General features: G+C 40.3%; 2 protein-coding genes across 3 annotated transcripts in view; one reads left to right on the top strand and one right to left on the bottom strand.

Moving 5' to 3' along the window:
• The window catches only part of CEP97 (centrosomal protein 97), a 154,903-nt gene extending 133,239 nt beyond the window's left edge, over positions 1-21,664 (bottom strand). The window contains exons 1-11 of one of the 2 annotated variants that reach the window (XR_007890267.1): positions 21,428-21,664; positions 17,115-17,257; positions 15,659-15,817; positions 15,164-15,265; positions 14,488-14,601; positions 13,378-13,544; positions 12,735-12,899; positions 10,855-10,988; positions 9,600-10,347; positions 8,456-8,531; positions 6,654-7,745 (exon numbers count right to left, since the gene is read on the bottom strand). Coding sequence is in view for 1 of the 2 variants with exons in the window: in XM_051626919.1 (XP_051482879.1) it covers positions 7,029-7,745; positions 8,456-8,531; positions 9,600-10,347; positions 10,855-10,988; positions 12,735-12,899; positions 13,378-13,544; positions 14,488-14,601; positions 15,164-15,265; positions 15,659-15,817; positions 17,115-17,257; positions 21,428-21,482 (2,580 nt within the window). In the remaining variant the exon portion in view is untranslated. Of the gene's footprint in view, positions 1-1,933; positions 7,746-8,455; positions 8,532-9,599; positions 10,348-10,854; positions 10,989-12,734; positions 12,900-13,377; positions 13,545-14,487; positions 14,602-15,163; positions 15,266-15,658; positions 15,818-17,114; positions 17,258-21,427 lie in introns of those variants that run through there. The other variant, XM_051626919.1, reaches the window with a different exon arrangement.
• An 81-nt stretch (positions 21,665-21,745) lies between these two features.
• RPL24 (ribosomal protein L24) lies at positions 21,746-25,744 on the top strand. The gene is made up of 6 exons (XM_051640388.1): positions 21,746-21,807; positions 21,931-22,006; positions 23,226-23,336; positions 24,444-24,580; positions 24,983-25,046; positions 25,614-25,744. The coding sequence occupies exons 1-6, from the start codon at positions 21,803-21,805 to the stop codon at positions 25,692-25,694; spliced, it is 474 nt and encodes a 157-aa protein (XP_051496348.1). The 5' UTR covers positions 21,746-21,802; the 3' UTR covers positions 25,695-25,744.
• Positions 25,745-26,555: the final 811 nt, after the last annotated feature.

The following is a 26,555-nucleotide window of genomic DNA, read 5'->3' as shown; positions in this document are numbered from 1 at the left end:
CACAGCAAAAGGCTGCCTAGCACATTAGTGAGTTTTAACAAGGACACCGCTACACTAGAAAAGGGAAAGCACGAGGCAACTATGAATATGAAAAAGCAGGTGACAAAGGTAGCCTACCTGTCCTGCTAGAAAAATAATAGCTACTTCACAGAATGGTTTGGAAGGGACCTTAAAGATCATCTAGTTCAAATCCTCCTGCTAGTTCCCGCCTCCCACTAGGATCAGGTTGCTCAGAGCCCCATCCAACCTGGCCTTCAGCACTTCCAGGAAGGAACAACTTCCCTGGGCAACCTGTTCCAGTGTCTCACCACCCTCACACCAAAGAATTTCTTCCTAATGTCTTACCTAAATCTACCCTCTTTCAGCTTTAAACCATTACCACTTGTCCATGTGCTTAAGACTCCCAATATCTGTGAATAAAGCCAGAGAATCAAAGGACCAAAAGGACAGCCAGTTTGCTGTAGCAAAAGTATCAGATTTGGGAACAAGCAAGTTGCAATGAGAACTAGTGAATGAACTTCACCCCAGAGAACTCTCAGCTGCAAGACAGCTGTGGAGCAGATCTTGAAAATACAGGCTCCAATAGCACATGCACTGCCTTTAACTTCAAGCTGAAGAGGCTGTAGGAGTTAATGATGGAAAGAAGAAAGAGTTCAGTCTGTAACTTCTCAGTGACTCCTGATTCTCCTCAGGTCCCAGTTGCCTCTATACACATAAGCAGTGGTAACCTCCATGGGTCATTGTTAGCATATTTCCCACAGCAGCAAACCTGCTGCAAGTTCTCAAGGGACTGGAGAACTTCAGCTGGTGTAACAAAAATGGACAGGAAGAGACATCACAAAGAATGCTGCTTGAATGCAGTTTAGCACAATACTAACAAAACAGCCCTTGCTGCTAGACTGCTGTTCCTCAGAACCCCACATTGTTTGAGCATTGCTTAGGCTTTGCAACAGTTTATTGCTTTCAGCCCAATGCATGAACATTTTCAACACAACGTGCACATATTTTAAATTTTTTTCAGGGTAACCCTCATGGTCACAACCTCCTTAGTTTTCAGAGTCTTGGGAGTCAAAGGCAGTGACTGGTTTCATTTAGGCATCCTGTACACAATTTTCTGCTATTTCTTGCCTTGTTCAATGTTGTCTTGCACATATTACAAAGAGCAGGAAAACAGTATCCTGGGAAGAAAAAAGGTAACAGACTTGAGCAACCCCAAAGTCCTCACATTCACAAATTCTGCCAGAAACAGCTGGGGCTGTACCTGAAATGATCTGGCAATCCTCAAGAAGTTCTCACTGGGACAAGAGGCACCATCGCCCAGGGTAGCATGTTAACTCCATTGGTCTTAATGCTCCTAGATGAAGGAACATGCTGGATTACTTGCAGGACTTGTGGCAAGAAATTGTGATGGCATGTCACAAGGGACATGTCTGAAAATATCCTTCTGTATAGGCAAAACTTGTGCCAAGCTATAGACAAAAAATGAGAACGAGCACTTCCAGTGACATAAAGAAAACTGAGGAAGACCATGTGTTAAAGTGTGTCCAGATCTCCATGTGCTGCCCCATGTAGGCCATAGTAAGACTCTCTTCTACCTACATCACAAATTGATGCATTATAGTGCCACAGATCCTTCACAAATGCAGCACTATGGCTTGAAACCCACTGTGTAGAGATGCAAGCTATACTTGGATGTTGTGGTTTGCATTTTTGCAAAGTTAGTTTTCACACCGTAATGCTTGAGTGAAGGGGGAAAGTACCCCACCTACCATTTGGACACGTTATACAGAATCAATAGTTTTTCAAACCACACTGTCATATACAAAAGAAACTCAGCTCGTAGCATATGTAAGGATTTCAGCCCATAAAATTCAAAAGGGCTATCCAATGGCAAGACAATGACTATTAGCTAAGAGAATCAGGATCAAGTGCATTTTCAATAAACATACAAATCGTTTATTTAAAAGTCAAAACTCAGAGGTACAAACAAAATATTTCAGAAACAATAAATCCAGAAATGTAAACACTTATAGAAAATATATGAACTGTACCAATTTAATCACCCACCATTCTTCACAGAAAACAGTGAGAAGCAGAAAGACAATTCAATGCCTAATTGTTCTTCTTTCAGATTCTAGTTTAGAGGTAGAATACTATTGTTAAAGATTCAACAAAATTTAGTTCAGTAGAATTATGCTACAAGTTAATTTCACCCATATACTTATAAATGTAATGAAGCCTCTTACTGAGAGGTCTTACACAGTAACATTTGGCATGGCACTTTCCAAGAGATAAAGCACCTTTCCTGATACTGTTTTATGCTTTTGCAAGTAAAGGATCCTGTGCTTTTTCCATTATGACATAAAGAAAGCACTTAAAAATTGACAGAAATTCCCAAATTTTTGGTAGGCATATAGAAAACAAAAGGTTTCCAGTAACATGTCCTAGAGACCCAAACTGGGTGAAAAAAAAAAAAAAAAATGAAAGAAGACTTTTTGAAAGACTTCATAAATACTTAATGCTTATTTATTTGGGTGGCACAGTCCTCAAGGAAAAAAAAAAGTTAATACAACAGGAAAAATTATTTTCTCCACTAGCTAAAAGCGGGGGAACTGACCAGTTTTTACAGTTGCCATTCCCTCAGTCTCTCTCCACTATATGCTGGAATTCTATCCTCTCAGGAAAATGCGTATCTGTGTGAGACACACTGGTAACTTCCAAGTCCAGTAAAAAGTACCCAGGTAGTCTCAAAGGAATGTATCTTCCATTTTTGTTCAAACAAGCTGCTACAAGTAGAAAATAAGATTGGAGTGCTTCAAACAATATATACAAATTCATAAAAAACAGGAACATTTCACACACTCGGTGACATACAATATTATTCAGAAAAAAACCTAAACTTGATTTTTATATACAGACTGGTTGCTAAGTGCATTATCTAAATTGCTGCATGCAAACAGTAGAATCTATGGTCGTTTAAGGAACTCAACTATAAGCAAACGATTAGGCTTTTGCAATTTAATTTAACAAGGGCTTTCTCAAGTATTTGCTGGAAGATATTTGTATTTTAGAAGCAACAAAATAAAATTTGCAGTCTGAATGCCTTGTTGCTTTGTGGTGTAAGAACACTTCTGGACACATAAATATGATAAAATCCCAATTTAGGCAGCCACTTCACAAGGATTTGACTTAAGTATGACCCTGCTTATTTTGAGGAATGAAAAGCAGAGTTAGGCCAATGTTCAGTACCTTTTAAAAACTCCATCCTCACCACATATACTTTGTTTACAAAATAGCATCACACTGGAATAGTCACCACAAAAAAATAAACCCTAACCATCGGAGTTGCTGCATTCATTCAGAAGCTAGATCTCCCACTCATTTAAATGACAGTTTTGGTACTAAACCAGAGTTGTGACCATTAAGCTCAGTTCATGGAAGAAGGTAGAAACAGAAGCTCAGTTACTGTCATTGATGAGGCACTGCCTTGTGTTTTCCTTTTGTAAATAAGTTATCTAACAGAGAGGAATCAATACAATCCAAACACCTTAAACTTTTAAACATAAAATGTGAACAGACCTGCTTTCATTATCTTCTCCCTTTCTAAATACTATCTGGAACAACATCTATCAAATATTACATATAGCAGAAAAAAAATATGCCTTTTTTCATTACATGGAAGATGGAAACTTGTAAACTATAAAAATAATTGGAAGAAAACAGAAATGGTAACATCAACTCTTTTATGATTGCTATCACAGACTCAACCTGAAAACACAGATAAATTCATTTCCACCTTCCCCCTTTTCCCTAACTTTGGAAAAGCAGGCAAGAGAGTCATTTCTGCCACAGATTAGCTGAAAGAGGTTTGCATGTGCCAACCACCTGATTTGAGGTAAAACTAGTCATGTGGCACAGTTCGAATAGCTAGTCTGAGCTATATTTAGCTGATGTTCTGAAGCAAATTAAGGAAGTGCTTACACTGTACTCAATGCAGAGCTGACAGCGTTGCCTGACAAAAAAAAATATCAGTAATCTCTTCTACCAGCACTGGAAGATCAGTGCAGGACAAAGTAGAACAGACAAGCTTTCCATCTACAAAGTACATTCTTCTGTTGAATATGAAGCCTTGCAAAAGCAAAATGCTGCAAGACATACAATATTAATAGAGAATTTCAGACGTGGATTTTCATATATTAGGCTTTTTGAATTCTTTAAGAAATTTCCACCATCTCCAAAAGGAGCTGCGCATCCCTATCCAGGTAAAAGAGTATTACATACCTAGATCGAGAAAACTGAAGCAGTCAAAGAAGAGTACATGTTTAGCCATACATTAAACTATGATATTTCCATATCATAATTCATTGATCATTCAAAATGGACTACAAGAACCTATTTTTAAGTGCACATCCAGTTTAATTCCTTATTCTTCCACTCTGTCACCCATTGTGTCTTTTCCTGTATGTATTGTAAGGACCAGGATGGAAATATCGTCAGTATATACAAATTAATTACATCTAACTCTTAAAAAACTAATCCAAAACTTCATCATCTTTGTGATTTCTGTATGTTTAGGCAACTCATCTTCTACACATGCAAGATACTTCTCAGAACATCTGAAAAAAAAAAATCGTTCATATTTCACAGCTTCCCCAAAAGAGTAAGATAAAGCTGATTACATGTCAGTACACACTTTCCTGTACCTTCATAAAATCACTTTTGGATATACAGGTTATATGTTAAAACAAGCCAACAGTTGACCTAGGCACTAGTTAACTGTTTTATTAGTTCACTGTTTTATTACACCTCCAGAGTCTAACACCCAACAGCTGTTTCACAGACAAATTTCTCTCTCAAAACCCAAATAAAGTCTCTTTAAAGGTTTGTATGAGATTCTTTTTTGTTCATAACAGATTGACAGCTAAAAAGCCAAACTGCAGAGATCTCCAAAACATGGCAGATTTCAATCCAAGTTGGGAATCTTCAGAGAACAAGGGTATGATTGTGTAGCCTACACAGTTCTCAGCACAGTAAATTAGATGTTGTGATAACATTACTGCACCTGTAACACTGTCAATACCCAAGCACTAATAATAATGAATATGGTTATGCTACAAATGTGTTGTAACTAGACTGAGCTAGAAAGATAGCACATTAAAGATCTACCAACCTCAGGTGTTGTTTTAGTAGTTGTTTTTTTCTTTTTAAATGCTCTCATGTATGCAAGGCACAGCCATATATGTCAGCTTGACTGCAGTGACACAGTGACAACTGTCTTGAGAAGTTAGTGCCCTAGAACGTGTTTTTTGCAGGGAGGAGAAAGCCAGATGATGGCTACTTTATAGACTGAGGCAAGCTTTGTTCTTCCAAGGTGAATTTCACCACTGGGCAGATGGCTGGTACAAGACCAATACACCATTTATGTTCTAAATAAAGGCTATTTTGAGGCCTCAAGCAGATACTGGCTTCAGGCCAAACTCCCGAGTAGTGGTAAATTTCAGCTCAGAACCTAAAATGGACAAGCAATCAAAGCTTTTACAAAAAATCAGATTATTTTACATTGTAACATGACCGTAAGAGTCACTTTAAAAAAAACACGAGTTGATTTTAAAAGCAACATAGCACCAGAAGTTAACCTGTGGATTCAGAGAATTGTAATGTGCATCTGTCTGTATCTGAGAAGTTAATATTGGCAAATTACCAAAACACTGGCCTTCCAGTCCAGACTGCAAAACGCAGTATTAGCAAACTGCACTGACCCCTAACGCAACATCAACTTGAATTTTACTAGTATCCATCACAAACTGCATGGCAGAACGTATTTCCCTTGGCACTTTCACAGTACTCTAAGATACCTGATATTTTTTCCACTAAAAATACAACAGAGCAATGGCTAGGCAAGATACAAGCCCTGTCTTTGCTCAGCATTGAAGGAGAAAGCATTGCCAACAGGAAAGAAATACAGTGTTTCTATCTACTTCTAATTAGAATGTCAAATACTGGACACGCAGAGAAAAATCAATCAAAAAACCCAACAGAGATGTAAAAAAATAGTTTTAGAGTAATGGCATTTGCTTTCAATATTTATTCCTGTGGATAAAAGTAGTCGTGATCCATCAAATGCACTAACGCCTTGAAAGCCATGCAGATTCAAACCCACAATGACATTAGCATCCTTGAGGAGTCAAAAGATACTTCACCAAGTCTGCTGCTGTAACCCAGCAGTGCACTTTACATGCCCTTCTGTAATTATTATTTAATAAAGGCTGCTAGTGGTTCCACTTTGAGTCTTACCTGAGAAAGCAGGGAAATTCAACTCCAGGGCAAATCAAGGTCAAAGTTTGTCTGAAGCTCCCTAAGGTCTGAATCCTGTAAGTCTGTGCTTCAGTGCTTATGTAAATGAACTAATTCCTAGCCAGCAGCTTCAAGAAAGTGACAAAAAGAAGTCACTGACTTGGACACTGATTTCATGGAATGCATCTTCAAAACATTGACCAAACTACTCTTGTTAAAGTCAAAAGAAGTCTGAAAGGCAACTGCTTTCATTTTTCTCAGGCTATATCTTTACCTGCATACACTGCCTATATTGACTTCATTTCTTCACACATTGTTTCCTTCTTTTTGTAAAGTAAGAATTCAAACCTGCTTTTTACAAAAAAAATTCAAAGACTTACCAATATACATTCACTGAAGTTAATTTACAGCAAACACCCTCCCCCCTCAACATCCCCAATCTTCAGAATTAATTTAATGGAAGCCAGTTATTAGGATGTCAGCTTTTTGTTTGAAAATAAAGTGCATAATGACTGTCACTGAGAACTTTGCTGATTTCAGGTTAGCACAGTTAGTGTCAGTCCTCAGCAACATCATTAAGATGCTAATTAAAACATAAGCTGGTCATGAGTCAAAATCTGAAAAAGTAGATATTAAAAATAAGTTTTGAATAAATGGGGGAAAAAAGGCAAAAAATGGCAAAAAGTGAAAGGAAAGTGAAAAGGAATCCCTAGACCTTAATGGAACTGAACCTACTATACAGCTATCCCAACATGCAGCATCTGAAATGAAGAATCACAGTCTGTCTGCTTTCCTTCTACTATTCCTGAATTCAGTTTGCAGCTTTCTGGTGCCTGACTGATTTCACCTCGGCCAGGAGAAGATGTATTTTGAGGAAGATCTACAGAGACAGTGTCAAACGAAGCATCCTGGTTTTCTGCTGAAACTGTGGTTTGTGGCCAGCTACCCTCTGTTTCATCATTGCAATTTGTCCCTTCATCAGCCTCTTCTAATTGCTGAACAGATTGCAAATACTGTTGTATTAGTCCATTGTCCTGCTCATTACTAGAGCTTTCTTTACTCTCCTCACATTCTCCATGGTCATCCTCTACATCTGAGGAATACGCTGAAACAGAATTGTCACAGTGTTTGACAGTTTCCAAAGAAAGAGAGCTCTCAGTTCCTTCTGTTAAACTCTTTTCAGAGCTACACAAGTCATTGGCACAAGTCTCATCAGCCATGGAAGAATGAAAACCCGAATCTGGGAACTGCAACAAAGACTTTTCATGAAGCACATCATTAGCTGACACTAACCAAGCAGAACTGACATCTGGTGGGGTTTCTTGCTCAAGTGTGGATGATCGAATCGGTGTTTCAGGTGGACACAAAGTACTGGCTGAAGGGATTCCAGGTTGCCAAGTGGCACCTGAATTTTGTGTCACTGAAAGCTGCCATTGTTGAAGGGATTTTACCTGTAAAGCATATAGAGAATTTAATTATTAAATGCTATCAAGAAAGTACTTTGATTTCAAGAGTATTGCTTGCAATCAGCACCACAGCTCCAGTATAGAAATGAAGAGCAAGTGAACTAACAAAAAGTTCACTATACTTTCAGGGAAAATATGTTGTGTTCACTGTTAAATAATGGCTTTAAAACCTAGATGCCCAACACAGACAGAGTACACAAGCCTCCCAGTTCATGTACCTAAAGAAAAAGGAATCTGCTCTTAAAAACAGAAAGCTATGCTTAAGAAAACAGTCAGCCTTATTTTTTGGAAGAGTAGCTTATTAGAAGATGCATTAATACAAGTTTTCTACTTTAGAAATTAGTTGCTCACAAGCAACATAGCTTGACACTATTTCATTTGCCCTGGGCGTTTATCTAGCAGGCACATAATTCTTCACATTTCTGCTACATTTATTTCACTTCCCTTGCATTTTGTTCTCCTTCTCACACCAGGCTATAATTCAGACTTTTGTAACAAAAGCACTAATACTTCTGAATGTTATTTTCCCCCAGAATACCAGTATAGCAAAAAACATGGCAATTAGGTTCTAATAAGCCACCCAAGTCATCACTGGAAAAAAATGAACCATATTGACTATCTCTTCAGGATCTCCACTATAAAATAACGCCTAATTCACATGTAAACAGAAAAATAAGAGGACTAAAACTGTTTACCTGGCTCCAAAGAAATCTGACGGCTTCCTCCTGTACAAGCCTCTGAATCTTATCTTCCTCTCTTTCTTTTCTTAGCCTGCAAGAACATGCATCCAAATTTAAGCAGCTTAAATAAGAAACACTTGGATAACAAGATCAACAAGAACACATAAAAATACCCACTTATATAACAGCACTCTCAAAAGATACAACAGATACTAACATTAAGACATTACTGCAGTCTGGCTTGTCATCAATATTCAGCTGCTGACTTCAAGTTTCTTTTTCAGAGTTATATTAAGATTCTGCTTCCTTTTGCTGCAGCACATTTACTGACTTGCTAATACTTTCAGTGTCTTTTCATAAGCTGAACTCGAGTTCTTAATTTTAAATAGATGTCCTTCTTTTTCTTGCACAAAAAAAACCCCAACCCCAAAACAGTGCTTCCTCACTTAAAATTATGCTCTCCCCAATGCTATCACTTGGATGTAGGTATGATGAGCAAGCACTGGGAGTGTCTAGAGATTTGCCGAGAACTCAACTTGATTCACAGAACTTTTGTCACTTGCAATAGTAAAGGAAAAGTGTGTATTAGATCACCAGTTCCCAGACCGATCCTGAAAGATACTAGCTAAATCTGCAATTTGTATCTTACAAATTGAGGAATTTTCATAATAATCTCCTGCAAACATAGATTCATAGGATGAAAAAAACCTGAGAACCAAGCACAGAATTACATTTTTAAATTGTATCGTGCAAGGCAGAGAAAATTCTTCTTTTCACCAGTAACAGAGGAATGACTCAATATGGACACTTCATTTACAGACTCTGTAATTGCTAGGAGACACATGAAAAAAAACTAAAATCACACTCTGTGATTTCTATTTTGGTTATGCAATGAAACATGCAAGTCCTGCTAATAAAGGAATAGAAAAAATTATTATAACCCTATCCATTCATAGAAAAAACTTGAAGAGCACTATGTGCATAACTGTGCTTATCTTGCAGGAGGCCGTCCTCTACTGCAATAACAATTTTGTATTACTGATGCTAGGTTCTACAGTGACTAGTTATATCAAGACCCATTTGTACTTGTTATGAAATATCTTGGAATGATGGTTATATTAATTCAGATTTGAGAATACACAGCATGACCTCAACTTACTTTTCTATTTCATCAGTTAAGCAAATGATGTGGTCCTGCATTCTGTTCAGTCGAATTTCATACCGCACTTCCTTGGCTCGGGGATGGTAGTTCCTTGTGTAAAATCCTCTCCAACAGGCTTGAAGTTTGGTGGCTGCTTTAGTCTTTCTTTCCAGTTCAGCTGCACCTTGATTAACAGCTAATGAATCAGACCTTTCACCTGCCATCTGGTCAGGACAGAGAGTTGTAACTCCCAATTCAGCACCTACTGAGGTGGTGGGACGACTATGCACAACTTTGTCTTCAGAGGATGCTGAACTGTTGCTAGTATTGCCAGCCAGAGTAGCTGTTACCCCATCAGGAGAAGGCAATGGCATACTCTGTTTTGTACACTCCTGAGTTTCCACACTTCCCACTGCTCTGCTAGAGTGCTCTCTTGCAACACATGAAGCTTCTTGCTTGTTAGCTGTTTCTCCACTACTAACATCTCTCACGCATTTGAAAACTGTATCATCATCATCTAGGCCCAAACTGATTCCATGTAGCTTCAGGTCTGAAGTAGGAGACACTGGAGACAATCCTGCAGCAACTGGCATGAAAGTAGACTCTGAGCATAAAAGGCTACTGTTTAGTTTGTCTTCATCTGTCTGTATATCTTCAAGGTATAGCTCCTTGCTAGAACTCCTTTCAGGAAAAATGTTCTTTACTGCGTAGGAATGATCATCGTTTGCACTTGGCCCAACCCAAGAATTCTTCCGGATGATAGGATCTAGACAGGCAGAAAAGCCATTTTCAAAAGCATCATGGCATTTCAGTAACATATCTTCACTTAATTCATAGGGATTCACTATTTGGTTTAGATGGTTAGAACCTGGATGTGTGAGAATATCTAACAGTGATAAGCATTACTTCTGTATAACAATAAGGCAAGTAACTACTTATCACAGTAACATCCACAAACTTCACAAATACTGGGTACAATAAATTGCACCAACTGCCTCCCCAGTTTCACTTTTATCAAATGGAACAAAGTAAGAATTCTTTAGTTTACTGGATTGTGTTTTTCACCTGACTATCTTACTAGCATTTCAGGACATGAATAAGCATAGAGTCTATTTTTAGAAAACAAAGTATAACTTCAGTTGAAAACTCTCTAAAAATCAATAGAATAACAACAGGGCCTTGTACTGGAATTATCTCCCCAGAATTATCTATGTTAAAAAAAAAACCACCTGATTTCCACAGGTTAGATCACAGATGCAGATTAGCTTCTTACCACTTTCAAGAACTGTCTGTGGTGGCTGGGCTGGACTGCTGCGTTCGGGAGTATCCAGCAGTGTTTTGCTGGGAATGGAAGATGTAGGTGGTCCTTCATTTTGGTTTTGATGCATCAGCTGCCTCTGGTGGAGCCTAAGCACAGAATTCAAACATTTTCTATTTCCTTTAAACTTTTTTGGTACAGAAGACATCTAGAAGAAACTATCAACTACTCTGAAGGCAACAAGTGATCAAACCACTCTTTACAAGAGGATAGCTATGCAGATCCCTACACCTACAAGACACTATCAGGGCCACTCACCAAGTAGGGGATTGCACACATGGCTCCTGTTCCCCTTCCTCCTGCTCCTTTTTCTTCATTACATGTACACATAAAAAAAAATCCAACATGCAATTCTGACTATCGACTGAAAACCATGAAGTACCTCTACACACAAGGAAGGTATGCAGATATTTTAAGTGTCTACTGCAGGATACAGTAGGCTTGCAGGTGTAGAGGAGTTTGAGGAATGGAGGGAGCATCTTCTACATTTGAAAATGACTGAATCAAGGAAAGGAGATCTGTTACTAAAAGCACAAAATTCTAATACAAATCAATACATTGCCACAAACACATCCTTTACAAACTGAGAAAACACACAGGTTGTTTCATCTCAACTAAATTCAAATACCAGAGGTAGAGGTCAGCAAGTCAAACTGCCTTAAAAATCACGTGTGCATGTCTACATATATGGGGATTTTAGTGTTTTGGGTTTTTTTTGTGAGGGTTTTTCTTTTTTGTTGTGGTTTCATTTTTTTTAATTTTAAGGAGTTACCTTTTGCAAGCCAACTTCCTGAATTTTCCCCAGAAACATCATGTGAATGTGAGAGCACTTAGCTGGAAATATCAATGTCAACATGCTTTTATTGTAGCTTTTCCTCTGAAATGGCTCCAACATTTATATTATTTCCTCCAGGAAATTAATCTACAGTGACAAAGTTCGCAATTACTCCCTCCAGATGCTCCAAAGTTTCCAGCCCTTTTGATAAAATGATGCCTTTCTGCTTACCAAAACACTTCTGTTGTCCAAATCTCTACCCAACCTAGACCACTTATGTAGCCTGCTCCTTTGAGCTGAGTCTTCTGCTCTGACCTTTCTGCAAAAAGTTATTAAGTCCTGGGAAATATGCATACTGGCATTATATTTTTTGGCTTTTAATCCAAATCTGTTCATCTTTTAATGGGAGGGAAATAAGTGCACCACAGTAACTCTCCTGATTTGCTTGCATAGAGCTCAGTAGAACAGCTACTGCCAGCAGAACCAGAAGGCTCTGTGGAGGCCTCTGCTGACAGACCCAAGATGCAGATACAGGGATCATCAAATGCATCACTGGGAACAGTGTCCCCTGAAGGACACTCTTAGCTTTAAACCCAAGAAAGAACACACTGACAACAAATAATGTGGCTAATACACCTGTGTACCACAATTGTCTTAATTTACAATTAAAACAAAAGTTAATCAAAGCTCCTTTTTCAAGTTTTCCTCACCTTATCTTTGGTAAAAAAAAAAAATGTATATCAGTAAGTACTTTGTCTATTTTGATCACAGTCCTAACAAAAATCACCTTCAATGTTCTACAGAGCTCAGACTGAAATAAATAGAGAATTTGCCCCTAGATGGCCCAGTAAGCAAGAAAACACTCCTGTTGCTGCTGCTGTCTTGCCTCTCATCCCCCTCTGGGATGCATCCTGTACCCTCTATTATTTGTCCAATCTCCAGCCCTCACTGTTGCTTTGAAATACTTAAAAGGAAATCTTACAATATCTAACATATACTAGGACACATAATTGTGTTCTCCATTACATTCTCTAACAGTAGAGAAACAAGAAGTTCTCACCTTTGCTTACTCAGTATTTTTTCTAGTTTAGCATCCTCTTCAGTCTGGAGACCATATGTAGATATAAGAGGACAAACAGTAGCCAAGTATTGGACTAGCTGAACATGCTGCCCAGGTCGATATGATCTCCCTTTACCTTGACTGTACAACCATTCTGCTTTCAAGCTGTTAGGAAGAGGGGAAAACAGTCACCATTGATGCACGGTGTAAAATCCCTAACTCTCTTTTGGTTACTGTTCCTCTAGTGGGCACCAAGGAGCTAATCTACAAACCTAATAAAAACTTGGAACATGAGCAGTGCTGATAATGCTGATTGCCTCATTCTGCACAGCTGAAGAGGCTGCAAGCTTTGAAGGGGTAACAGACCACTGACAAATCACTACCAGTTTTCTTCTGTAAAAGTGCTGCTGTGAATTAAGTAACAAAACAACAGCTTAACTTTATGCTTCTACTTACATAGTAACTCCAGTGTAACAGATAAAAAAATTTAGCAAAAGCAACAGTGTTAATTGGCCTGTATATCACATAGCCATTAGCAAAACAATTTCATATCATTAGCACTTTTCCAATTTTTTATTATATAAAAATGCATTTTCAGCTTAGCCAAACTAATAATTTTAGAGATTCAACACTACTATGTTACCTTTCCTTCTGAGAAATCACATAACCGTCAAGAACTTTAAGGTTCAGACACCAGCTGACAATATATGGCCTGTAGTCAAAGCCAGGGATAGAAGGTGTGGCCATCACACAAGGATTGTTCATAATTGACAGCTGTTCCAATTGACGAAGAGAAGCCAGGAAACAGACCTTGAGAAAACAAGATGTATTTGTTAACTGAACAGAAACCGTTAAATGCTTACAGAACATACAACTTTTCTCCTACTTACAGCTAGAAATCTCACACAAAACATCAGTACAAACTGAAAATCACATTTGCTTTTTGAAAATGAACAACTGCAAAGAACTTCTATCAACTACTGCCATTTTCCTATTAATTCTCCTGTAAGTACTATAGTCCTTGGAAAGTATTACCTTCTCTTAAAATCTGGGAATGGGGCTTTATGTATAGAAAGGTATAGTATTTCTGAAATTCCAGTTCACTACAACAGATGTTGATATTTTGAAAAAAAAATAAATTAAAAGGTAAGTTAAAAAGCTGGAGAAACACTGTCCTGTTTTGAAGAGAAATGTATTAGCAAAATAAGATTTTTTTTTTCTTCCAACATGGAAGTCCAACTGACACTTCTGGCTGCTACTTATATTTTAAGAAATGCAAACAAAACAATAAAGACAAAAATCATAGGCAGAATATTTATTTTTCTTATATGGTATTTGAGAAATAGATAAATAACACATGGGCCCAAAATAATTCAGTTGCAACAAGTGCAATTCAAACCTCTAAGCACAGCAGCTACAGAAGCCCTCTGCAGCAATTAATCAGCTCAGCTTTCAACCTTCAGACAATCATAAAAAGTTCTCTGTGAATTTAGTCCTCAAAGTAGACTTCTGACATTCTTGAACAATACAAAAATATAAAAACGGTAAACTTCCTTTCAAGGATAAATATTAAAAAAATACCACCTAACTTGTGCAGCTACTGCACGTATAGTTATTACATAAAAAGTTATTTCTATCACAATGGGTTGTTTCAAAGAAGAGAGCTCATTTTCAGTTACATCCTCTGAAGAATTATCCAACTATCTGCTTTCAATCTACCTAAAGATAAGACAATATGTCTTCTACATCTTACCTCATTTAAGTCTCTGATTTCATTTTCTGCCAAAGAAAAAACAGTCAGATTCTGAGGTAGACAAACAGGGGCAGTGCGAAGTGAAGTTATAATATTTCCATGTAGCAACAAAGTCTATAAAATAAAATGAAGTGTAAAAACAGCAATGAAGTGTATGATTGATCAAAACCTCCAAATTTTTTGTTCAGGAAATACCTGCACAAAATACCTCTATAATTAAGGCTTTCTGGTATCATCAAAATTGTTTTCGTTTATTGCAGGAAGGGAAAATTAATTTGTATTTCAGAGCAAAATGTCCTCATTTTAAAATGTAGAACTGAAGTACAGCCACAGTTACCAAAAAATGTATTCGGAATTTTTTTTGCCAGAGTGTTCGTACTGAAAGAATTAACACTCTGATTGTCTTGATTCATTAATAAGACAAGGGAACCGAGAGCTGTGAACAAGATCTCACTATGTTATTGTATATCATGTTAAGATCACTGGAGTGGTTATAGAAAAATCACTGCCTCTCTTCCTGCAACTTGAAAGGAAAAGAATTCTTACATACTTCCCTCCAGAAATGACAGAGATTAAAGTGCTTTAAGAGCTAGTGTTTGAATAATGAATGCTTTAAAAGTCAGGAAATTTCTTCATGCAAAGAATATAACAAAATCAGAGATAAAATAGCATCTACCTTCAGCGACACAAGCTTGGAGAGATCACCTAATTGTGCTATGTTGTTGTCTGACAAATCAAGATGCTGAAGAGATAGACAGGAATTCATTTGCTCGATGGTCTACAAAAATAAACAAGTTGATTACTCACAGTAACGCTTTTTTAGTCATTAAATAAAAACAGGCATCAATAAGGATACACTATTTTGAAAGCTAAAAACACCAAATAAGTAACCCAAAATTAAAGCATGGTTTTGGACAATTTTAAAGATGATAATTCTTTTCCTATTTTGGGGACTCCCGATTCTCATTACATTTCTATATCAAACTTTCTATTGCTTCCCTAGACAAATTCCTGTCCAAAAGTTGCCCTCTTCTACTTCATAAACCAATAGATTCAAAACTTCAGCAATTGCTCCAATCAAAACCAGAAGCATATTTAGATTTCTTTGCAGCATCTTCAAGATTTCTACAACACTAGATTCTAGAAAACGTGTAAAGACTAAGTACTTTACCTTAAGGTTGTTTCCTGCCAAGTTCAGCCATTCCAGGTGCACCAAATCCTTCAGCCCTTCCACATACCCAATACTATTATGAGGCAAGTTTAGCACCCGGAGGTTAGTCAGTTTTGCTACACCCATCATTCGCACCAAACGATTGTTGGCTACAGAGAGCTGCAGATTGACACACGAAGAAAAGAAACACTTTTACATATTAAAATGCACAGGCAGAATAGGCTTTTATTTGTAGTAGTTAAAAAAATCTAATCCAACAGGAACCTCCTCAATCTACTTATTCCTTTTTCAAGCAAATAACACAGATAAAAACTGTAGGAGCAAGGAAATAAATTACTGATCAAATAAAGTAGTCTTCACAACTCACTCTGCAAACTTAAGAGGAAATCCTTCTAGCAACAGAATAAGAACTCATGTTATACAAAAATAAGATTGTAAAATCAGAATTGCCAAATCATTGTGCAAATTGTTGTACCATTCCTGGTGTGAAATCACACTTACTGTGAATGTGGCAGAGGACAAAATGTATCTCATGTGATTTTCAAAAAGGTCCTGTGCTAACAGGATGGTAAATTACAAGCTTTTTAAAGGATAAGTCCTGATTAGACATACATATAAAAAGTGACCGCTAAGCTGGCAGACTGGTGAAGACTGTTGTAGCAAAAAAACCCACCTCTCCTATCTCAATTTAACTTGAATTCACCCAGTAGCTTCTAGAGACAAGCCTATCTGGAGGCACTTTCAGTGATAATTAACATGGACTTGTACAGCTTTGCCCCGGAGGGATTAATACTCTGATTTTTACAAGCACATTGCACAGGCTTAACTTTACCATCACTAATATCCTCATGAACTTAAATGAACTGCAGCTAGTACTAAAATGAAAGATAAACATTAGCAACATCAGGGCCTACAAGAATTGATATGTTAACAAGACTACATATTTTTTATTTGCTATTTCTATTTTAACCAAATCCACATGGCTTTTTTCTTCTTTTAAATTAAGGCTACTAATCCTCTTCCTTTTTGAGGAGTTATGAAGCCCAAATGGAAAGGAGAGTCCTGTATGTCTGTCTGCATGCTTACAATTACACAGAGGAAAGATACAACAAAATTATTTTTAAGGTTAAAGCTCAAGCATTCAAAAGCTAAGGAGCATATAAGTTACTGACAACCCAAATTTTTAAGTGCTCTTATGACACCCCTCCACATTAGGACTTATTTTAATTCCTTTTTAGTCACCTAAGTAACTAGCAAAACAGCCACCCCCATTATCAAGTGTAGGGCTATGCTGAAAACAAAGATCTCAATTTTAGTTAGCCATCATTTATTTTCCTATGAAGAGAGTAACTGCTAATATACTTTTAATTACATAATATGGCCTTAAAGCAGAAGTATTTTCATTAGCATTACAGCACCATTATTCCATAGCAAATTCAAGCCAAGTACTACTGACCTGCATCAGATTCATGCATTTCTCCAAGTGTTCCAATTTAATTATCTGATTTTTATCCAGAATGAGAGTGTGAGTATCAGCATCACAGGGTAAGGTTGGACTCAGTTTTTGCAGTCCTCGGCCTGACCAGTTGACTACCAGACCTTAAAAGAAAAAAAGAAGAGGGGGAAAAAAAAAAAAAAAAAAAAAAAAAAAAAAAAAAAAAAAAAGCCACTAAGTCAACACTTATATATGAAAACACATACTGAAAAAGCAAAGCAAGATAAACAGATTTGATTTATTATTCATGCAGCTAATTTACTGGAAGATACAGATTCCAGGCCCTATTTGAATAAAGAATTCTGGCGCAATTCTGGGAAAGACTGTAACAAATCCTCTGAAGTGGGACAGAGTGAAACTTCAGTAGCTAAAATTAAAGTTGTGATCCTCAAAACCCCAAATTTCAAAAGCCCCTAAATTCTTAAATTACTCAAAGGTTTCAAGTTTTGGGCAGCTTGACAACTACCTATGTGTAGGCACTTTATTTAAATTCCTGCTGTAGGCAAACCCAGAACATGCCTAGCACACATCTGCAGGATCACAGTCCTCACAACAACCACCATGCCTGTCACAAAAAAACCCCAAACATTAAAAAGGGAGGAGTCTCAAAAAAGGTTAGGAAGTACCCACCCTTTAATCAATCAGAATGTGGGAATGAGGATGCAAAACTATGAACTTCAACTCCCTGGAGAGTTCCATCCAAACACCCTGCTACAATATTACAAGTTTAGGGCATTTGCCTCATAAATGTGAAATGTCCTTGTGAGAGTCCTCAGCCTGAGGAAAAGCTCCCCCAAAGCTAGACCACTGAATAAAAGCCAGCAGTTTTCTCATTTTCCTTTCTCTGTATTTCAAAAGAAAACCTGTTGGCAGCTGGTCACTAGTGGTGTCTCTCAGGACTCAGTTTTAGGGCCAGTCTTGTTCAACATCTTTATCAACCATCTAGATGAAGGGATTGAGGGCTTCCTCAGCAGGTTTGCAGATAACACCAAGTTGGGTGACAGTGTTGATCTGCTTGAGGGTAGGAAGGCTTTGCACAGGGATCTGGACAGGTCGAACTGAAGGGCCAAGACCAACTGTATGAGGTTTAACAAGGCCAAGTGCTGGGTCCTGCACTTGGGTCACAACAGCCCCATGGAACGTCGCAGGCTTGGGGAGGAGTGGCTGGAGAGCTGCCCAGCAGAAAAGGCGCTGGGGTATTATTGACAGCCAGCTGAACATGAGCCAGCAGTGTGCCCAGGTAGCCAAGAAGGCCAACGGCATCCTGGCCTGTATCAGGAACAGAGTGGCCAGCAGGAGTAGGGATGTGATCCTGCACCTGTACCTGACACTGGTGAGGCTGCACCTGGAGTACTGAGTTCAGTGCTGGGCTTCTCACTACAAGAAGGGCATTGAGTTGCTAGGACAAGTTCAGAGAAAGGCAACCAATCTGGTGAATGATCTAGGGAACAAGTCTGATAAGGAGAGGCTGAGGGAATTGGGATTGTTTAGTCTGAAGAAGAGAAGGCTGAGGGAAGACCTTATTGCTCTCTACAACTACCTGAAAGGAGGTTGTAGGGAGGTGGGAGTTGGCCTGTTCTCTCAAGTAAATAATGGTAAGACTAGAGAAAATGGCCTGAAGCTGCACCAGGGGAGGTTACATGGGATATTAGGAAGAATTTATTTACTGAAAAAGCCATCAGGCACTGGAACAGGCTGAGCAGGGAGGTGGTGGAGTCACCATCCCTGGAGGTATTCAAGAAACATGTTAGATATGGAACTTAAGGACATGATCTAGTGGGTTGTTGTTTGTTTATTTGTTTGTTTTTTTGGTGGGGGGGGAGTTGACAGTTGGACACAGTGATCTTAGAGGTCTTTTCCAACCATGACAATCCCATGATTCTGTAAAATTAGCCCACACCAAATTTTTTAAAAGGGTAATCTAGGTACAAGCTCGACATGGAGGTTTCAACCTGTAAAACCCAAACCAACACCTCTCCTTTGTCAATTTATTCTCTGAAATTTAAGCATTCAACTTTTAACTTAAAATTCAACCCTCCCTTTAAAATTTCCTATCAGATATGTTAACACGTTTCCTTTTAGCAGTTTGGCTGTTGCAAAACTTAATCTTAAGTATTTAACTTCTTGGGTACAGCATGTGTTTAATTCAGAGCCAAAGATTCCACTCCAGAACTTTACTGGCCAAATTCTTAAGTGCATCTCACCTTACGATTTTGGTGCTTGTGTCCCCAAATTGTATTGATAGGCTAAATGTTACATATTGCAGCCAAGTACCTAGTGAAAAGTCAGAACCAAGAACCCATTCATTAACCATATTACATTGCAGGTGATATTTGGGCAGGACCAAGTTGTAAACAGGCTAGCATATTATTTAATTACCAGAATACACAATTAAGGTGTTCCATGCAAAAATTCTATAAAGAGGAAAACATATGCCATCTACAAGGAACTTGAATCACTGTGTAGCCATGGTGACACCTGATAATAATTTTCACACGTTAAGCCTCTGCTGTGTGTCTTATATATGCACACCACTCTAATGCTTCCTTATATCTTACTACCTTGCTTGGTAAATAATGCTGCCTTTTTCAGCACCATGTTCCAGAACAAAGTTCTCACCCTTAACATGCACTATATATGAAAAGTCTTAAGAGTTTGCAGGCTTTTAGGGTTAAGTTATGCTAAGAACAGACAGAAAAATGTTTGGCGTACCATTCCGTCAACTAGAGAATGTGCTTTTCTAAGAAGCATCTCTGATGACATTTATAACATTTCCATTGCTTCTCAAATTCTCAAATGCTGAAGAGCAGCAATGCAGAGCCAGCTGTACCAGACACAGCCACACTCCTCTCTTTCCGAGTTCAGGGAGAAGGTATTGCAGGTTCCTCACTTAAGTAGCCACCTCTGCAACCACTTGGTCACTTTAACCAAACATTTTGCATCTGCTCATTTATCCAAGGGCTTGTTACAAAAGTTCACAGCTGGCCCACGCCAACTGAGGAGAGAGGCTAGGGCCCATGGAACAGAATTACGAAGGTAATCCTTTTATTCATGCATCTGAGAACTTCCCATTTGAACAGGGGCAGCGGGAATATGGTTTTACACATGGCTGCTATACCTTTCAAGTATTCAGGTACAACATGATTTGAGTAATTGCTAATTGACACACACACAACCATTTGCAAAGAAACTACATCTCTATGGTGTCACGATCCACCTGCTTTTCTATTGATGGAGACATTGCTGGATTCAATCTTGCTATAGTTACTTCTCTATGATGCCAGACAACGGGAGCATTTCACAGAGCTGTTAGAGGAGCTAGGATACTGGCAATATCTTGGTTGTCCAGGGATATTCTTTATCCTTGGCAGACAAGCTTTAAGAGAAGCAAAAGCTTTAAGCTTCAGAGAAGCAAAGGTCTCTATTTCAAGGAGGCTTGTCCCTTTCCTCCTTGCAATAAACTGGGGTCCTTTAGTTTGCTTGCTTAAGCGTGACTATTCAGTCTAGAGAGTGAACTATACACATCTTAAGGAAGTTAATAACATTTCATATTAGAAAGACTCATCAGTATAATACTTTGGGAATGAGATTTTTGCTAACAGACCCTCAGTACCCAGGTAAACATTTCAGAATTGCTTATCACGTGTTTGGCAGCTACATATGCTGGCAGACCACAGAAGCTCAGGCCTCTGCTCACTCACTGAGCCCTTAAGCCTCCAAAACCAGACTGGCACTACTATAACGCACCACCCTTTCAGACACAGCTACAGGAAGCAAGAAGCTGCACCCTCAGAGGAGACGCTGCGCCCTCCACTGTAAGTAAAAGGGGCCTTATTTCATTCAACTCGCCCACTTTCGAGGAGGCTGCGGGCAGACCCCTCCTTACGGGCCCGCGGCTCAGCAGGCCGGGCAGCCCCTCTCAGGTGCCGGCTACAAGCGGGGAGGAGCGCTGAGCAGGACAAGGGGAGCAGCCAGAGCACCTCTCGGCCCCGCAGGCGGGGACGCTCCCCGGCCTGCCCAGCGCCCCCCGCCTCTCCCTGGGCCGAGCTCCCCCGCGCCCCACGGCAAGAGCCGCAGAGGCTTTCGGGACTTGTAGTCCCAACCCGAAGCCAGACCAGATACCACGGCACTCCCGGCACTACAGCTCCCAGGGTGCGCTGCGCCCCGCAGCACCACACCACGGAGACCCAAACAAACCCGGCCGGTCCCCCGCACCCCCCCCGCACCTGCACCCCCGCCCCCGCACGGGTCGCTGCCTCCGGCGCTGCCCTCACCTCCTCCAGCCGGCGCAGCAGTCTCGGCCCGCGCTGTAACCCCCGTCGCCGCCATGCTTCCCGCCTGCTAACGCCGCCAGGCAACCGGGAGCCGGGCGCCGATTGACCGCCCGCGCTCGGCGACGGGAAAACGCTGTCTTTTCTTCTCGGTCGGACGGGAGGCCCCGTGCCTGGGGCCGGCCGGCGGGGTTTTAACCCAGCTGCGGAAAGCCCGGCTGGCACCGCCGCCCCCGCTGCTGCCGCCCGAGCCGCCCCCGCCGGCGGAGCTCCCGCCCCGCTCCCGGCAGCCCCCGCGCCCGGCGCAGCAACGGCCGCTTCCTGTGCCCTCACTTCCGCTCCGCCCCGGCCGCCACCCGCCTCGCCGCCGCCGCCATCATGAAGTAAGAGCCTCGGCGGGTCCCGCCGCCCCATCCGGGGCCATCCGCCGCGGGGAGGCCGCCGGAGGGTCGCGCCTCCCTCCGCGGCCAACCCGCGGCCTTCCCTAACCCTTCTCTCCCGCGCAGGGTCGAGCTGTGCAGCTTCAGCGGGTACAAGATCTACCCGGGCCACGGGCGCCGTTACGCCCGCACCGACGGCAAGGTGGGGGAGGCCGGGGAGGGCCCGGCGGGGAGGGGCGGGCGCGGTGGCGGGCGGCAGGGGCTGGGAGGCGCGGGCCCTGCGGGAGGGGGAGGACGGCGGCCTCCGGGAGCGGGCGGCGCGGGGCCGGGGCCGGGAAGGCCTCGCCCTGGACGCGCAGTGGGGAGCTCGGCTGTGCGCGGGGTGTCGGGGGTGCGGACGGGGCGTCTGCCCGCGCTGAGCCGCGCGAGAGCAGCGTCTTTGTGCTGCTGCCGCTCCCCAGGTGCCGTGATTTCTGTCAGACCCGGCCCGCGGGAAGAGCGTGCCTGTGCTGTAGCTCGGGAGTTGGGGTCGGGTTTTGGGTTGTGAGTTGGGAAGGGTGTCTTAAAACAGCTGGTTTGAAGTACCAGTGCTCTTTAGAAAAACGCTCTTAAGTGGAACTGCATCTAATGATGAGATTTGCTGAAGCAAACAACTTGTATATCATTTGAGTATGAAGTATTGGGATAAAATAAGGAGGAGAGCCCTTTCAGGCTCTCCTATACAGGTAGGACTGTCATAAATAGAAATACACCATTCATATAGACAAAAGAAGGGTTTGGAGTTTGGATATCCCAGTACAGTTGTCCTGCTTTACAGAATCTCTTGGGAAATAACAACTAAGTAGATGGACTGAATCCTCAGGTGTTCTGGGAATTTGTGTGTACCACCGATTTATGGCTAATAATAAATCAACCAGATAATTCTGCCTGTTACTTTTGGTAAGAAGTAATTACATGCAGTGCTGGTCTGTGTTTCTACTGTGAAGTTTTGACTGGCTAGTGCATAGTTACCTGAGGAGAGACACTAACAAAGCATGATGCTGCATACAGCTGTTCATGCTGTGCCTAGAGTACAGTGCAGCAGTGGATGCAACTGGTAATCTGGGTTTTCCTCAGAAAGCTGCTTCATTGTGTGATGGAAACAAAACTGTTACATTAGTATTTACTTTGAGACAACAAACTCGGGCCTGAAAAATTCCTTATAATGGTATGCCTTGTATTAGCTTAATTGATGGAACAAAATTCCAAACTTTTTTTTTTTAAATTATGTTTTAAATTTCCAAGTTGTCAGAGGCATGTAAAGAAACAGGAAAGCATCACTGTTGAAAAACACCGACACAGAATTACTTGCTGTGTTAATGTAAACTCTGATAATGTCTTCTACAGAAACAAAGCTTACACAAAATACCTCACCTTCCCAGGTTTTTCAGTTCTTGAATGCAAAATGTGAGTCTGCATTCCTTTCCAAGAGAAACCCCCGCCAGATCAACTGGACTGTTCTCTATAGGCGTAAACACAAGAAGGGACAGTCAGTAAGTATATACTAAATAATGCTGCTCTAAAGTTTTCTATCAAAATATTTGGTCTGTTAGAATAGAGGTAACTTGTGTATGCTGGTGTTTAGCACAACCATGACCCACATAACCAGGATGAAGACTGGTCAATAATGGTGAAAATGTGAGTGCATTTGTATGACTTTGTATGTTGCTTTATGTTTGAAAGCTAACCAGTTCAGCAGGTGCATTGTAGTTGCATTGTATTACTACTTTGAGGGCTCACTCAGAACCACAGTAGTTACAGGTGAATTAATTTAACAGTTGTATGAATGGCATATGTTTAATAAAACAAGTTTTTCAGAATGTAGGTAATGCTGCTTGAGATGTGGACTTTATAAAAATGTAGGCTTGTAAACTTCTTAAATGGAGATAGGACAGAGAGCTGAAAACCTGGTGCGTCATATTTTCAAACAGATGATTTGGGGGTTAAGGGGTGGGGTAACTCCTTGTCCACCCTTCTTGAAAACTCTGGGCTATACATTAGGAAAAGGTCTTTCCTATGTAGTTGTCATTGCATGAAAAAGATAAATGAATAAGGCATGTAGTGTGAGGTGTTTTCAATGCTTTTGCTTGAACTTGCACAGCAAAAGAGCATTTAGAAAGGTTTACATATGTGTTATAAGTCAATGTTTTACCTGTTTGTTTTGAGAAGGAACATGGATGCTCTATCCTGCTTGAAGCAGCTGGGAAGTGTCTTCTTTCAGAACATTCTGTCAAAGCAGACTTTATCCCCCCCACATCCTGTTTTTTGGTTTTTTTTTCTGGAAGTTACAGAAGGCTGAACTTTCACATTTTTCCAAATTTTTTTTTGTTAATACCATGCCAAGGAGAATACCTTGTTCTTTCTTTGCTATTAGTCTGCTTTGGAAAATCAATAAATCAGTATCTCCAAAGTGAAGAGTTAAAATTCTACTTCTGCATGGAGTTTTTTAACAGCTTCAATCTTAATGGAATTAGATTAGAAGTACGCAATTACCACCGTGTATATATACACACCACTCAATCTTAGGTTGTTTCTATAATTGTCTTTAGCCATTTATTTCATGTCTTGGGATGCTAATTGCCTGTCTTCTGCCATTTTAGGAAGAGGTACAGAAGAAGCGCACACGTCGTGCTGTTAAGTTCCAGAGAGCTATCACTGGTGCATCTCTAGCTGAGATCATGGCTAAACGAAACCAGAAGCCCGAAGTACGAAAGGCACAGAGGGAACAAGCTATTAGGTGAGAGATGAGAGATAAATTGAGCTGTCCTAGGCTTTTCAAAGTTTATTAATGCTTTTCATACAACAGCTTAAATCTAGAGGAGCTCTGTGTTTTGTAAGCTTTTTTGCGAGGATGTTGTTTGGTTTGGGGTTTTTTAATCAGTGTGTTTGGAGGTAATACTGAGTAATCTCGTCGAGAGTTAGCAGCAACAGAGAAGTGCCTCTTCTTGCCCTCTCCCTTTGTGAAAATACTGCTTTTGTTATAGAGTTCTGTAGACTCAGTAGTAGCCTCTGAATGCAGAGGATAAACCTGAAATAATGGGTTCCTTTCTTGAGTTTAGGGAGTTCTTAGAGTGGTGAGATGACGAGATGGTGAATGACAGACCCTAGTAACTGTTGCTCTTTTTCTGTGAATTAACAGGGCTGCAAAAGAAGCCAAGAAAGCTAAACAGGCAACCAAGAAAACGGCTGTTACTGCTGCAAAGGTAAGCTGCTTTAGGTGGATAGAAATAATGAAATGGAATACACTGCTGTAACGTAACATTCTGTGGGTGCTTAATTGGAAATTCCTGTTTGTGTTTGAAAGAAGCATTTGTTCATTTATTTTGGTCTGGAAGCACCTTGACCAAACTTCATTACAAAAGTTAAACATACCTGAACAGCTGCATAGAATGAACTTTTTTTAAAGAAGCAATAAATGTTACAGTAAAACAGCTTTCTGACCATATGTCACAGATTCTTGATAGCTAAAAACTTGACTGGATGTGATGTGTTTTCTATACAGGAACTTGGTAACAATATATTGATGAATGCTAGCATCTACTTCCTTAGTTTATTAATTAATACCATATTTGGCATTATACATGTTGTAGGTTTACAGTGGTATGTGTGTAACAATCCATTAACACGATTCTAATCTCGTAGATGGTAATTCTAACTTAATCCTGATTTAGGTTGCCCAGTTTTTGTCAATAATATTAAATATAGAGGGGCACTTTCAGGACTGCAGATAAGTAGCTTTTCTTTGCTTACACTTTATTATTTCTCTACAGGCTCCTACAAAGGCAGCACCTAAGCAGAAGATTGTGAAACCAGTCAAGGTTTCTGCTCCCCGTGTTGGTGGAAAGCGCTAACTTGCCAAGTTGTTAGTCATGCTGAATAAACATGTGACTAAGTTTCATAACTTGTGCCATTTTCTCTTCAGCTGCTTGAGATACACTGAAGAGAATTAATCTATGAAATAACCTCGTCTGGTTTTGCAGACTGAAAAACATCATCTTGCCATGAAACGTTATCTTAGGTAATCTGTATTCGCACATGTTTCCCAAGTTTGAGTGAAGCTGGTCGCAGGGAAGATGAAGTGGACGTTGGAGAAGCTGTTTTTGCCTGAAGGACAAAACAGCATAGAGTGCAAGTTCATTCTGCATCTGTGTCAAATGGCATAAAGAGAGGTTTCTAAGTTTGGAGATGCAAACAAAATGGTGTGTGAAGCATTCCTGTCTGTAAATGACTTGAAAAGTTTAATGCAGTTCTGGTGGTGTGGGAGGCATGTAGCAAGGTCTTGTAGAGGATAAAAAGAGAAACAGGTTGAAAAAAGGGAATGGATGGTTTAACAAGACTCTGTGGTTGTTACATGCAGAGGTTGGGATGTGACTCCTGGGTCAGGAAGTTACAAAACCGTGGATTGTTGGGAGTTGTCAGGGCAAAAGGATGGCTGGGAAGGTCCTGCCTTGCACAGATTGACTTGAACTGAATGAGTTTCTTGACCCAAGCACGGCCATTCTGCAACTTTAATCTTAACACTCAAAACACTGGTAACAGGTTGAATGAGTTTAAAATGCCACTGACAGTACACATTTACTTGAAGCCCACTTAGGTTCATATTTAACTTCCAGAAGGCAAACGGGTTGTCTGAGAAATGCCCCACCCTCTCACTCTGCTTCATGTGAAGTATTCATCTGTCTAGTTAAGGTAGACACTGCCCAAAGTTTGCT

This window comes from Apus apus, chromosome 1, assembly GCF_020740795.1.
Source record: "Apus apus isolate bApuApu2 chromosome 1, bApuApu2.pri.cur, whole genome shotgun sequence".
Taxonomy (NCBI): Eukaryota; Metazoa; Chordata; class Aves; order Apodiformes; family Apodidae; genus Apus; species Apus apus.
The sequence above is the reverse complement of the archived record's forward strand: the minus strand, read 5'-3'. Positions and strand labels throughout refer to the sequence as shown.

Coding starts and splice junctions, on each gene's coding strand:
- RPL24 (XM_051640388.1), top strand. Junction 22,007..23,225: donor ACGCCCGCACCGACGGCAAG/GTGGGGGAGGCC, acceptor TCACCTTCCCAG/GTTTTTCAGTTCTTGAATGC. Junction 24,581..24,982: donor CAGAGGGAACAAGCTATTAG/GTGAGAGATGAG, acceptor GTGAATTAACAG/GGCTGCAAAAGAAGCCAAGA.